The 12,846-nt window shown below is 40.2% G+C and overlaps 1 protein-coding gene across 1 annotated transcript in view; it reads left to right on the top strand.

Moving 5' to 3' along the window:
- Positions 1-12,846, top strand: part of bin3 (bridging integrator 3) — a 120,924-nt gene that overhangs the window by 60,622 nt on the left and 47,456 nt on the right. The window contains exon 5 of the mRNA XM_034169983.1: positions 10,265-10,401. Within this exon, the coding sequence (XP_034025874.1) occupies positions 10,265-10,401 (137 nt within the window). The remainder of the gene's footprint in view (positions 1-10,264; positions 10,402-12,846) is intronic.

The raw sequence follows: 12,846 nt of genomic DNA, 5'->3' as shown, positions 1-12,846 counted from the left end.
CACTTTGGTTGTCTCTAGAACTCTTCAAATGAGGCAGAAGAGCGCAGATTTTTGCACCCCCCTTTTGTGTGTGTGTGTGTGTCGTGATTTACGAGTGTGCTGTTCAGTGAGGGCTTGATTAATCTGTAAACAGTTTTTCGTTTATTCATGAGTCTGTCTGCAGTGAAAACATCATTATTCTAGTTATTTATTCACTTATTTGTTGAGTGTGGAGTTGTGTATTGTATGTTTGAGGAGTAACAGACATGGCCTGTGGTTAAGTAGTCACTTACGGGGGTGGAGGACAGGGGACTGGTAGAGGAGAGAGGCTTCTTCATTTCCTCTCCTTTGTGCTCTGGAATATGGATATCTACATCAAAGTGTCGTAGCTGTCAGGCTCTCATTACCGTTAATGGATTCCATCTGTTGCACAGGTCCTGGCTCCACCAAATGCTACCAAACAATGAAGTGGACCTGCTCTGTGTGTCAGCACTGTGTGCACAACACAGCTTTCTCTATTAGCTGTCATCCATCAACTCACTGGTGCTGATACACAGGCTTTAGTGAACCCACTGACAATTGCTCTGTGAGAGGAAGTGATCATGTGGAAAGTCACAATGAAATTAAAAATTAGTTCATCTTCTCAGAGTGTATTGTTGGTACACTTGCCTTCAGATGAGAAGATGCCTAGTTCGAGTCCGTCCGTGCACATCATCAGTTGTAATACAACCCCAATTCCAATGAAGTTGGGATGTTGTGTAAAATGTAAATAAAAACAGAATACAATGATTTGCAAATCCTCTTCAACCTATATTCAATTGAATACACCACAAAGACGAGATATTTAATGTTCAAGCTGATAAACTTTATTGTTTTTGTGCAAATATTTGCTCATTTTGAAATGGATGCCTGCAACACATTTCAAAAAAGCTGGGACAGTGGTATGTTTACCACTGTGTTACATCACCTTTTCTTCTAACAACATTCAGTAAGTGTTTGGGAACTGAGGACATGAATTGCTGAAGCTTTGTAGGTGGAATTGTTTCCCATTCTTGCTTGATGTACGACTTCAGTTGTTCAACAGTCCGGATTCTCCGTTGTCGTATTTTGCGCTTCATAATGCACCACACATTTTCAGTGGGCGAAAGGTCTGGACTGCAAGCAGGTCAGTCTAGTACCCGCACTCTTTTACTATGAAGCCACACTGTTGTAACACGTGCAGAATGTGGCTTGGCATTATCTTGCTGAAATAAGCAGGTACGTCCCTGAAAAAGATGTTGCTTGGATGGCAGCATGTGTTGCTCCAAAACCTGGATGTACCTTTCAGCATTGATGGTGCCATCACAGATGTGTAAGTTGCCCATGCCATGGGCCCTAACACACCCCCATACCATCGCAGATGCTGGCTTTTGAACTTTGCTGGTAACAATCTGGATGATCTTTTTCCTCTTTTGTCCGGAGGACACGACGTCCATGATTTCCAAAAACAATTTGAAATGTGGACTCATCAGACCACAGCACACTTTTACACTTTGGTCTGTCCATTTCAAATGAGCTCAGGCCCAGAAAAGGTGGTGGCGTTTCTGGATGTTGTTGATGTATAGCTTTTGCTTTTCATGGTAGCGTTTTAACTTGCACTTGTAGATGTAGCGACGAACTGTGTTAACTGACAATGGTTTTCTGAAGTGTTCCTGAGCCCACGCGGGCGGTAAGATCCTTTACATCATGATGTCGGTTTTTAATGCAGTGCCGCCTGAGGGATCGAAGGTCACGGGCATTCAGTGTTGGTTTTCAGCCTTGTTGTTTATGTGTAGAAAGTTCTCCAGATTCTCTGAATCTTCTGATTATATTATGGACTGTTGATCATGGAATCCCTAAATTCCTTGTAGTTGAATGTTGAGAAACATTGTTTTTAAACGGTTGGAACTTTTTTTTCACGCAGTTGTTAACAAAGTGGTGATCCTTGCCCCATCTTTGCTTGTGAACGGCTGAGCATTTTGGGGATGCTTCTTTTGTACCCAATCATGACACTCACCTGTTTCCAATTAACCCGTTCACCTGTGGAATGTTCCAAACAGGTGTTCTTTGAGCATTCATCAACTTTCTCAGAACGCATTATGAAGCGCAAAATATGACAGTGGAGACCCCGGACTGTTGAACAACTAATGTCGTACATGAAGCAAGAATGGGGAAGAACTCCACCTACAAAGCTTCAACAATTAGTGTCCTCAGTTCCCAAATGCTTATTGAGTGTTGTTAGAAGGAAGGGTGATGAAACACAGTGGTAAACATACCACTGTCCCAGCTTTTTTGAAATGTGTTGTAGGCATCCATTTCAAAATGAGCAAACATTTGCACAAAAACAAAGTTTATCAGTTTGAACATTAAATATCTTGTCTTTGTGGTGTTTTCAATTGAATATAGGTTGAAGAGGATTTGCAAATCACTGTATTCTGTTTTTATTTACATTTCACACAACTTCCCAACTTCATTGGAATTGGGGTTATAGCTCAACCAAATTGATGGCCTGGTGTTTGTCTCTGGATAGGAGTTGATAAAATGATTCCAATTTCCCAGAGTGCTGCAGTTGTGGTCGAAAAAGGCTGAATTATTTCATATGGAGGAGGCTGATCACACAACTGCTGTGAGGGAGGTGTGTGTGTGTGGGGGGGGACCATCTAATCTAACTCTGAATCACTTAATTTTGGAATTTTATTATCATCCAAAGGAAACTTTGGCTTGCGGTAGCAACAACACATGTAACAACAATAATAATGCAATTGAATGTGTTTTGTATAATTAGTAATAATTAAAACCATGGGGATTATTTCCATATTTATAAGTTGTTTATATGTTTTTTGTCTGTATGTTGCCTGAAAAGTCAGAATTTATTTGCACAGTAGTAATATGACCTTCAGGTCATCTTTTTAGCTCCCCTGTACCGAAGGTTCAGTGCGCTTATGTCATGGATCACCCATGTGTCAGCGTTATTGACATGTGTAAGCATCATCTTCTCTGAAACTGCTGGACCAATGAAGCTAAAATTTGGTGTGTATGTTCCTACCCATCCCATCAGGACACCGACGTTTGTTCAAGGTATTTTGATCCGATTTCAAATATGGCAGCCATCATGAAAATCTCATATATAGCCATTTGTCAGACATTTATGCAGCAATTGAGATGAAATTTGCTACATGGGTAACAATCAGCAAGCCCCAAAATGAAATCTGATGGTTCTGTGAAGCTATCTGGATAGGTCATGCCCATTTGCACTTGTTTGCTTGTCTGCCATTTGAAATCTTTTGCTAATCTGTTTCTTTGCTACTCCTACAATTTTTGTTCAATCTTCATAAAATTTGAAAAATACCATGTTTTATGAGCCACACAAAAGTTATCACATGGATTTTTTTTCCATCTTTCTTTCAGTTTTACTGCTATTGGCTGCCAGATTTGAGTGGGTGTGGCCTAGTTCACTGAGGTTTAACCCTATAGTACACTGAGTATATACTAATAGTATGTACTGATTGGAGCACCCAGGGGGCTATTCAAACGAGCCAACTAGTAACATATCACTCCTGAAAATGATCTTTAGCTTTTCACGTGAGGTAAATCTGCCCTACGATTGGATTTTGGAAAACCATGTGACGGTGAACCAATTCCGATTGGACACTCACATTGCGCACATCATCTCACAGCTTCTATGAGGAGTACAAAAATGGCTGATGGCTGGCTCGAAAGTCCGCGGAGTTAACTTTTCAGCAAAAAAAAGTAAGTTTCTATCTCATATCATTCAAAAGTTATTTATAATTTAGTAAAGCTTGGTCTTAGCCGACGTATACAATGGCATCGGCCCCAGAGGGTTAAGAGACGTTTTTCATAAACAAAAAAAAAAATCCATGTTCAGACTTTTTTAATGTTTCACCACTTTATTACTTTTGAAAGACCAACATATAAAACATTAGTTTTCCATAACATTGAAACCTAACATTTAAATTTTGTTTTACTTACATGCACAGTTTGTGAACCAGAAATGAACAAAATCACAATAGAACAAACAAGCAATCGCAATATGAACGTGTGTGTGTTTCTTTCTGTGCATCTACACAGCACACGAGTGACATGTCATCACACTGTGCTTTGTGCAAATGAATTTTGCAGATCCAGACCAAGAGGTGGATCCAGATTTTTTTTTTATTTTTTTTTTTAATTTTCATTAATTTTGTAAGAAATATTAACAGATCTTAAAACTAATTCAGGCACATTTAGCACAGCTGTTCAGGATATACAACCCCTGGCAAAAATTATGGAATCACCAGCCTCTGAGGATGTTCATTCAGTAGTTTAATTTTGTAGAAAAAAAGCAGATCACAGACATGACACAAAACTAAAGTCATTTCAAATGGCAACTTTCTGGCTTTAAGAAACACTATAAGAAATCAAGAAAAAAAGATTGTGGCAGTCAGTAACAGTTACTTTCTTAGACCAAGCAGAGGAAAAAAATATGGAATCACTCAATTCTGAGGAAAAAATTATGGAATCACCCTGTAAATTTTCATCCCCCAAACTAACACCTGCATCATATCAGATCTGCTCGTTAGTCTGCATCTAAAAAGGAGTGATCACACCTTGGAGAGCTGTTGCACCAAGTGGACTGACATGAATCATGGCTCCAACATGAGAGATTTCAATTGAAACAAAGGAGAGGATTATCAAACTCTTAAAATAGAGTAAATCATCATGCAATGTTGCAAAAGATGTTGGTTATTCACAGTCAGCTGTGTCTAAACTCTGGACCAAATACAAACAACATGGGAAGGTTGTTAAAGGCAAACATACTGGTAGACCAAGGAAGACATCAAAGCGTCAAGACAGAAAACTTAAAACAATATGTCTCAAAAATCGAAAAATGCACAACAAAACAAATGAGGAACGAATGGAAGGAAACTGGAGTCAACGTCTGTGACTGAACTGTAAGAAACCGCCTAAAGGAAATGGGATTTACATACAGAAAAGCTAAACGAAAGCCATCATTAACACCTAAACAGAAAAAAAACAAGGTTACAATGGGCTAAGGAAAAGCATTCGTGGACTGTGGATGACTGGATGAAAGTCATATTCAGTGATGAATCTCGAATCTGCATTGGGCAAGGTGATGATGCTGGAACTTTTGTTTGGTGCCATTCCAATGAGATTTATAATGATGACTGCCTGAAGAGAACATGTAAATTTCCACAGTCATTGATGATATGGGGATGCATGTAAGGTAAAGGCACTGGGGAGATGGCTGTCATTACATCATCAATAAATGCACAAGTTTACGTTGATATTTTGGACAATTGAAAGGATGTTTGGGGATGTTTCAAGATGATAATGCATCTTGCCATAGAGCAAAAACTGCGAAAACATTCCTTGTAAAAAGACACATAGGGTCAATGTCATGGCATAGGGTCAATGTCAACGAGTAGATCTGATTTGATGCAGGTGTTAGTTTGGGGGATGAATATTTACAGGGTGATTCCATAATTTTTTCCTCAGAATTGAGTGATTCCATATTTTTTTCCTCTGCTTGGTCTAAAAAAGTAACCGTTACTGACTGCCACAATCTTTTTTTCTTGATTTCTTATATTGTTTCTTAAAGCCAGAAAGTTGTAATTTGAAATGACTTTAGTTTTGTGTCATGTCTGTGATCTGGGTTTTTTCTACAAAATTAAACAACTGAATGAACATCCTCCGAGGCCGATGATTCCATAATTTTTGCCAGGGGTTGTAATAAGGCCAGTTAAAGTTTGGATCCTGTGGAACAAAGCACTGTTTCATAGCGCTTGATTGTAATTCAAACACTGGACAATAATAAATATTGCTAGAAAAGGGGAAAGAAGTACTGGATAATCACCCCACCCCCATTTTTAGAAATTGTTTAGCTTGTTTCTGTCTCGGACTAACTGGCAAGTCAGTTTTTTTGTTTGGTTTTGGGGTTGTTGGTTTTTTCCCTCCTTTTTTCTTTTCATATTTAGGAATTGAGCTTGTTTCTCTATGACTGATTTGTGACACTGGTGTGTCTTTTTTTGTAATACAACCTTCAAGCACTGGTTTATTTCTGTTTTGTTATAATGACAATATTCTGCATTTTAACCATTAATTTCAGACACAATCAAATTGAACAACTTGTTAGTTGTCAAGCAAGGGGGGGATAAAGTAAGAATGGCATACAGAGGTAATTTTGGGGGGTTGAAAATTGGTCTTGAGAGAATTCCATGCAAGTGTGAAAGTGACCGGTGACTATTCCAGATCTGGATGGAGCCCATTTACACCCCATCCTCTTCTGTCAGCTTGTCTCCACGGTGTAGCTCATTTATTTTGACAGTAAAACTATAATCTGATATGTGCTCTGTGTCTAAATAAAGTGGCACGAATGCAGATTAACAGTAATTGATGGTGTCAGTGTAGAAACAGATTCTCGGTGCTCTGGTGAATATTCAGCACGGCAGCCAGCCCACCACCCCCTCACATTTTACAATGGGGGCAGAACTGTGCCATTTTTACTTCTTTCCCAAAAACTTACTTTTGAAGATTGTGTATACACACACACACACACACACCATTGTTATTTGGTTTTAAAGTTTTTGCATAAGATACACCAACACTTTATTTTGGCTGAATTGTATATCCAACTTGATTTTAACAGGGTTTTTTTTTTGCTCCATAAAATGCAGTGCAGCATGCATATATACAGTAGTGTTCAGAATAATAGTAGTGCTTTCTTATTGTTACATGTGAAACAAGGTACCAGTAGATTCTCACAAATCCAACAAGATCAAGCATTCATGATATGCACACTCTTAAGGCTATGAAATTGGGCTATTAGTTAAAAAAAAAAAAAAAAACAGAAAAGGGGGTGTTCACAATAATAGTAGCATCTGCTGTTGACGCTACAAACTCAAAACTATTATGTTCAAACTGCTTTTTTAGCAATCCTGTGAATCACTAAATTAGTATTTAGTTGTATAACCAGTTTTTCATGATTTCTTCAAATCTGCGAGGCATTAATTTTGTTGGTTTGGAACCAAGATTTTGCTCGTTTACTAGTGTGCTTGGGGTCATTGTCTTGTTAAAACACCCATTTCAAGGGCATGTCCTCTTCAGCATAAGGCAACATGATCTCTTCAAGTATTTTGACATATCCAAACTGATCCATGATACCTGGTATGTGATATATAGGCCCAACACCATAGTAGGAGAAATATGCCCATATCATGATGCTTGCACCACCATGCTTCACTGTCTTCATTGTGAACTGTGGCTTGAATTCAGAGTTTGGGGGTCGTCTCACAAACTGTCTGCGGCCCTTGGACCCAAAAAGATTTTACTCTCATCAGTCCAAAAAATATTCCGCCATTTCTCTTTAGGCCAGTTGATGTGTTCTTTGGCAAATTGTAACCTCTTCTACACGTCTTTTAAATGGTAAATGGTAAATGGACTGCATTTATATAGCGCTTTTCCATCTGCATCAGACGCTCAAAGTGCTTTACAATTATGCCTCACATTCACCCCGATGTCAGGGTGCTGCCATACAAGGCGCTCACTACACACCGGGAGCAATAGGGGATTAAAGACCTTGCCCAAGGGCCCTTAGTGATTTTCCAGTCAGGCGGGGATTTGAACCCAGGATCTTCTGGTCTCAAGCCCAACACCTTAACCACTAGACCATCACCTCCCCCCCTTTTATTTAACAGAGGGACTTTGCGGGGGATTCTTGCAAATAAATTAGCTTCACACAGGCATCTTCTAACTGTCACCCCACTTACAGGTAACTCCAGACTGTCTGCTGATCAATGGGTGAGCCTTTGCCATTATGGTTATTCTTCTGTCCATTTTGATGGTTGTTTTCTGTTTTGTTCCACGCGTCTCTGGTTTTTTTGTCCATTTTAAAGCATTGGAGATCATTGTAGATGAACAGCCTATAATTATTTGCACCTGCGTATAGGTTTTCCCCTCTCCACTCCACTTTTTAATCAAACGACGCTGTTCATCTGAACAATGTCTTGAACGTCCCATTTTCCTCAGGCTTTCAAAGAGAAAAGCATGTTCAACAGGTGCTGGCTTCATCCTTACATAGGGGACACCTGATTCACACCTGTTTGTTCCACAAAATTGATGAACTCACTGACTGAATGCCACACTATTATTATTGTGAACACCCCCTTTTCTACTTTTTTTTTTACTAATAGCCCAATTTCATAGCCTTAAGAGTGTGCATATCACGAATGCTTGGTCTTGTTGGATTTGTGAGAATCTACTGAATCGACTGGTACCTTGTTTCCCATGTAACAATAAGAAATATACTCAAAACCTGGATTAATCTTTTTAGTCACATAGCACTATTTTTCTGAACACTACTGCGAATCGGTCCTGACGCGCGAAGCCTCCGCGCGGCTTTCCATGACAAAATCTCTTGTTAAAAGTGAAATCTGCCGGAAAATGGCTGATGTCCAGCTCTTGTGATAACCAGAGAAATTGCTCACGACTGTCCCGGCTCCACACAGCCATCCGTTTAGAAATGATGTGGTGGTTTCTGCCTCTCGATGGCGGCTCGGAGCGCGGCGCGCCGTGCGCCATTGTGGGGCATCCTTAAAGGTGTAGTAACAGTCCTTATTCTCTGTGAAGCCCGTAAAATTTTCACCGAAAGCCAGATAAATTTTTCGAATGGTTTCCAGCTGCTTGTCTCTAACAGTTTCTGAAAAAATTCTGATGGAAAAAAGCCCAAATCATTCCGCCGTTTCCTGACAATGAAAATCCGACGAGGGGGCTGGACCACTCCTCCCACAAGGTGTGCTCACAGGCGAATGACGCAACTGACAGGCGTGGAAAAACTCACGCATGCGCATGAAGGTTCAAGCTTGGCTGATGTAAAAACATATGAATCAAATCCATATAGTTTTTGAAAAAAATAAAAAGGTCTGTTACTTTTCTCACAGACCTCGTATACCAGATTTTGCATAATGTATTTTCGCTCACATTGGACGAAGCATCCCACCCTATTGCAATGTATTCCCATTAAAAAACCCCTGTCATCTACCGGACAGAGCAGTCTGGGTGTGCCCAGTCGCAATAGAGGTACGAAATGAAGTTCAGCACGGACACTGGAAGATTTGACAGTGGGTACCGTATTTCCTTTATATTCCTTTATTAAAAGCCCAGGTGTTTATTTTTTTAAACCGTGATGGGACCTGGCACCTAAATGAGGCAGGTCTTTATTCAAGGCTGCAATTATTAACAAAATGCTTCTTGCTGTCTGCACTGTAATATAGTGTTAAGTTTCACACTTATGACTGGGTGTGGCGAACCAAAAACAACCACTTTAGTTCAGAGCCCTCTGCATGGCTGCGAACCCTCTCTGGAGCCTGATGTGTACCTGCTAAATGACAGAGACAGCAAAGGCTGTGATTTGTCACTTTTACATTTTCACTTCTTCCTGTCCTGTCATATTTTGAATGTTTTTGCAGCGTGTATGCTGATTATATTTCAATAATGGGTTAAATTAGTTTGGCAGAAAAGTTCACAAATATGACCAGCTTTACAACACAGAGTCAGAAAGACGCTCAAATGATCCACAATTCATGGAGGGAAATTGTACATACCATACCATTGGTTTGGAAGTTGATGAGTGTATAAAGAAGTGGAGCTCATTGAGGGACAAATTAATCCAGAAAAAAGCCACTGTTCCTGCAGTAAATTGCAATAAGATGCCCACCAACGCGATAGAGAACTTTAAAAAGATGATGTGCACGTCAATGTCATTGCATGGCCACAGAGTTAATGTAGCTGCAGAAGCATAAATCAGGCTTTAGGATTTTAAGGTACCACTCCGCAGTGGACTTAGAAAAACAGTGACTCGATCAAATGTAATCTTTTTAATGCACATAATGCCTGATGTTTACTTAAGGCAGACATTCATTTTGTTCAGATGAAGTTTTGACCTGGTCATTAAATGAGGCAGGCCCCTATTCAAGGTCAGGTGTTAATCTAGGAAACGCAAGCGTGTGTGTATATGTATGTAATTGGAACTTCAAAATGTCATAGATGGTTACTTTGGAGTGATTGGTTGTCTGCCTATGTGGTTGCCATACAGGACCTGAGGTGGTTCTGTGGTGTGGATGTGGATATGAACAGTGCCAGCGAACGCTGTTAGTCCTGACTTGTTTAGCTACATAATAAGCATCATGCTTTGTTTTGGCTGTTCTGCTGACCAGTAATTTTTAACAGCATGGTCTTCTTTGTGTGTTAGCCATGTCCAAGGCAGCAATGAAGATTTCTGCAGACCTGCTGAGTAACCCGCTGTGTGAACAGGACCAAGCCTTCCTGGAGTCTATGACTGCTTTAGACACAGCAATGAAAAGGATGGACGCCTTCAACCAGGAGAAGGTCAGAGTCAGTGTCACAGCCTCTCACACAATATCGTGTACGCTCTCGCTCGCTCTCTCTCTCTCTCTCTCTCTCTCTCTCTCTCTCTCTCTCTCTCTCTCTCTCTCTCTCTCTCGCTCTCTCTATTTATTTATTTTCTTGACTATTATGTTAAACATCTTACAAAATGCCCTTTCTTCAGACAAACAAAGCAGAAAACAAGCAGAGTTGTAGTTGCAAATTTGTGCTTTCAAATGGCATTTGTCAATATTGCACAGCTTATGGGCTGAAACTATCCTTATGTCTTTCCTTCTGCTGCTTTTAAAAAGCATCTGTCACATCATCCTCTATAAGCCCAAGTTACTGGTTATCAGCTGTGAAAATGAATGCATTTGTGAGTCACTGTTGTCTAAAATAACTGGTACAATAGAAAAGGATTTTCTCTAATAAGAGAATAAATATCAATAATAAAAGTACTCTGCAACAATGCATAAAAATCCCAAAATAGAGAGCTGGAAAATGTGCAATTTATATTTTGGTGCAAATTATATATGGGTGTTTTTCCCCTCTTCCAGGGGAATTTTTGACAGGTGCAACTAATACATTTCGTATAACAGCAGCACTGGGTGCCAGTATGTTTTGGGCTAAATCTGGATCTTGTGGCTACAGCTGCAGTTAATTGCATTGTCATGGATCATCAGCTGTGACATTTTGGCCGTGTGGCCCACTTCATTGGGAATGATCCAGCACATAGGTACTTAAGTGTTGAGGACCCCAGGAACTTGATAAGACCAAGGGGACACCCACTTATAACCTAGCTGCAGCGCTAGTTACTTTTGAGAAGTGGGGATGGACCAGTTACCTGCCTGGATTGTTGCCACCCAGAACTACCACATCTACCACAGTTCCATACTGTGGTAGATGATTGCTTCCTGATCTGACCTGAACTGATGTGGTGGCAGAAGGTTTTCTGTATGGGCCATGATAATAAATTTACTACGGTGTAGTATTTGGTCAGGTAATCTTGAGTGTTCTGTAGAGGGAGGGAGAGAGAGAGAGAGAGAGAAACACCTATAGGAATATAAAGTAAATCCCTTTGGCTGCATCCTTGTTTTTTCTTGCTCGGGGTTCCACAGCAGATCCAAGGTGGATCTGGCACAAGATTGGCACAGCTGTCGCTGACCGAATGTCTCCCATAAAAATCGGTCCCTCCTGCCTTCACTGCGCATGCGTCATTTTGGAGCATCAGCAGCAATTCACTGATTATCACCTCGTTTCTGCTTAAAACGTCTTTGTTTCTGCTTAAGAGCCAGTATCTATAAGAGTCAGGCAGGTGGTATTTATGACCCCTTCAGACTTGTCCCAAATTTTTTTTAATGGGTAAATATTTGTTAGAAATGGAAAAAAATCACATTGCATAAAAGACCTTGGCTGACTAAGGGCGCAGGCCACACCTCCCCTGTGAAAATGTGCACAATTACAAAATATAGTAATTTGCAGCACCACTTGTGGGCTACGCCCTGAGTCAGCCGGCAAAATTTTCACGTTTTTGGCGAGTCCATACCTTTATAGATTAACACTGATGAAAATAAGTTTGGCTCACTCAGGGCACACGGAAATATGATCATTCGAAACCGATTTTTGATTTTGCCATTTTGTCTCATTTTGCCCCCAAATTTCCAGGACCCCCTAAAAAAAAAAGTGATTTATGTTCCTTTCTAACGTATATCTTCCCAAAGATTTTTTTGGGGGGACAAATCTAAAGGGGTCATGAATCACCCTCTAATAGAAACCTGCCTGACTCTTATAAAAACTGGCTCTTAAAATTGACTTTAGAATGATGTAAGGAGTTTTAATAGGCACATTATTCCCTTTGATCGCTTTGGGTGTAGAGAGTTGTACTCAGAGAGTCGGACTCAGACGTGCTGCTGTCACGCTCTGGTTGGTCCCGTCTTTTATGATTAAAATAATGCTGAATTTATGTGGAAATGATTGTTGTACAAAAGCTTCAGAAATCCGTCACTGAGATAAATGATTACTTCAAACTACGTCTTGTAGTTTGAAGCAGCAATGAGGCAATAATCTGTGAATTGCTGCTGACACTCCAAAATGACGCATGCGCACTGAAGGCAGGGGGACCGTTCAGTTGGCAACACCAGATGCCCTTCCTGATGCAACTTCACATTACATGGAGATATGTGGCAGGGGTGGGGTTTGAACCATGAACCTTCCGCACTGAAACCAAGTGCACTAACCACTTGCTCACCACCCCTGCAAACACCCATTAGGAATAAAAACTTAACGAATTAGAAATGTAACACTCTCCAACATGTTCCCATTTTGTAGCAGTTTGACAAAATCCACAGTTTTTGTCCCCTGCTGGTGGTAAGGCCAGAAGGGGTATATACAGGTACATGTCAATAAATTAGAATGTCATTGAAAAGTTAATTTATTTCAGTAATTCAA

This window comes from Thalassophryne amazonica, chromosome 5 (genome assembly GCF_902500255.1).
Source record: "Thalassophryne amazonica chromosome 5, fThaAma1.1, whole genome shotgun sequence".
NCBI lineage: Eukaryota > Metazoa > Chordata > Actinopteri > Batrachoidiformes > Batrachoididae > Thalassophryne > Thalassophryne amazonica.
Note: the sequence above shows the minus strand (reverse complement) of the source record. Positions and strands in the feature narration are given on the sequence as shown.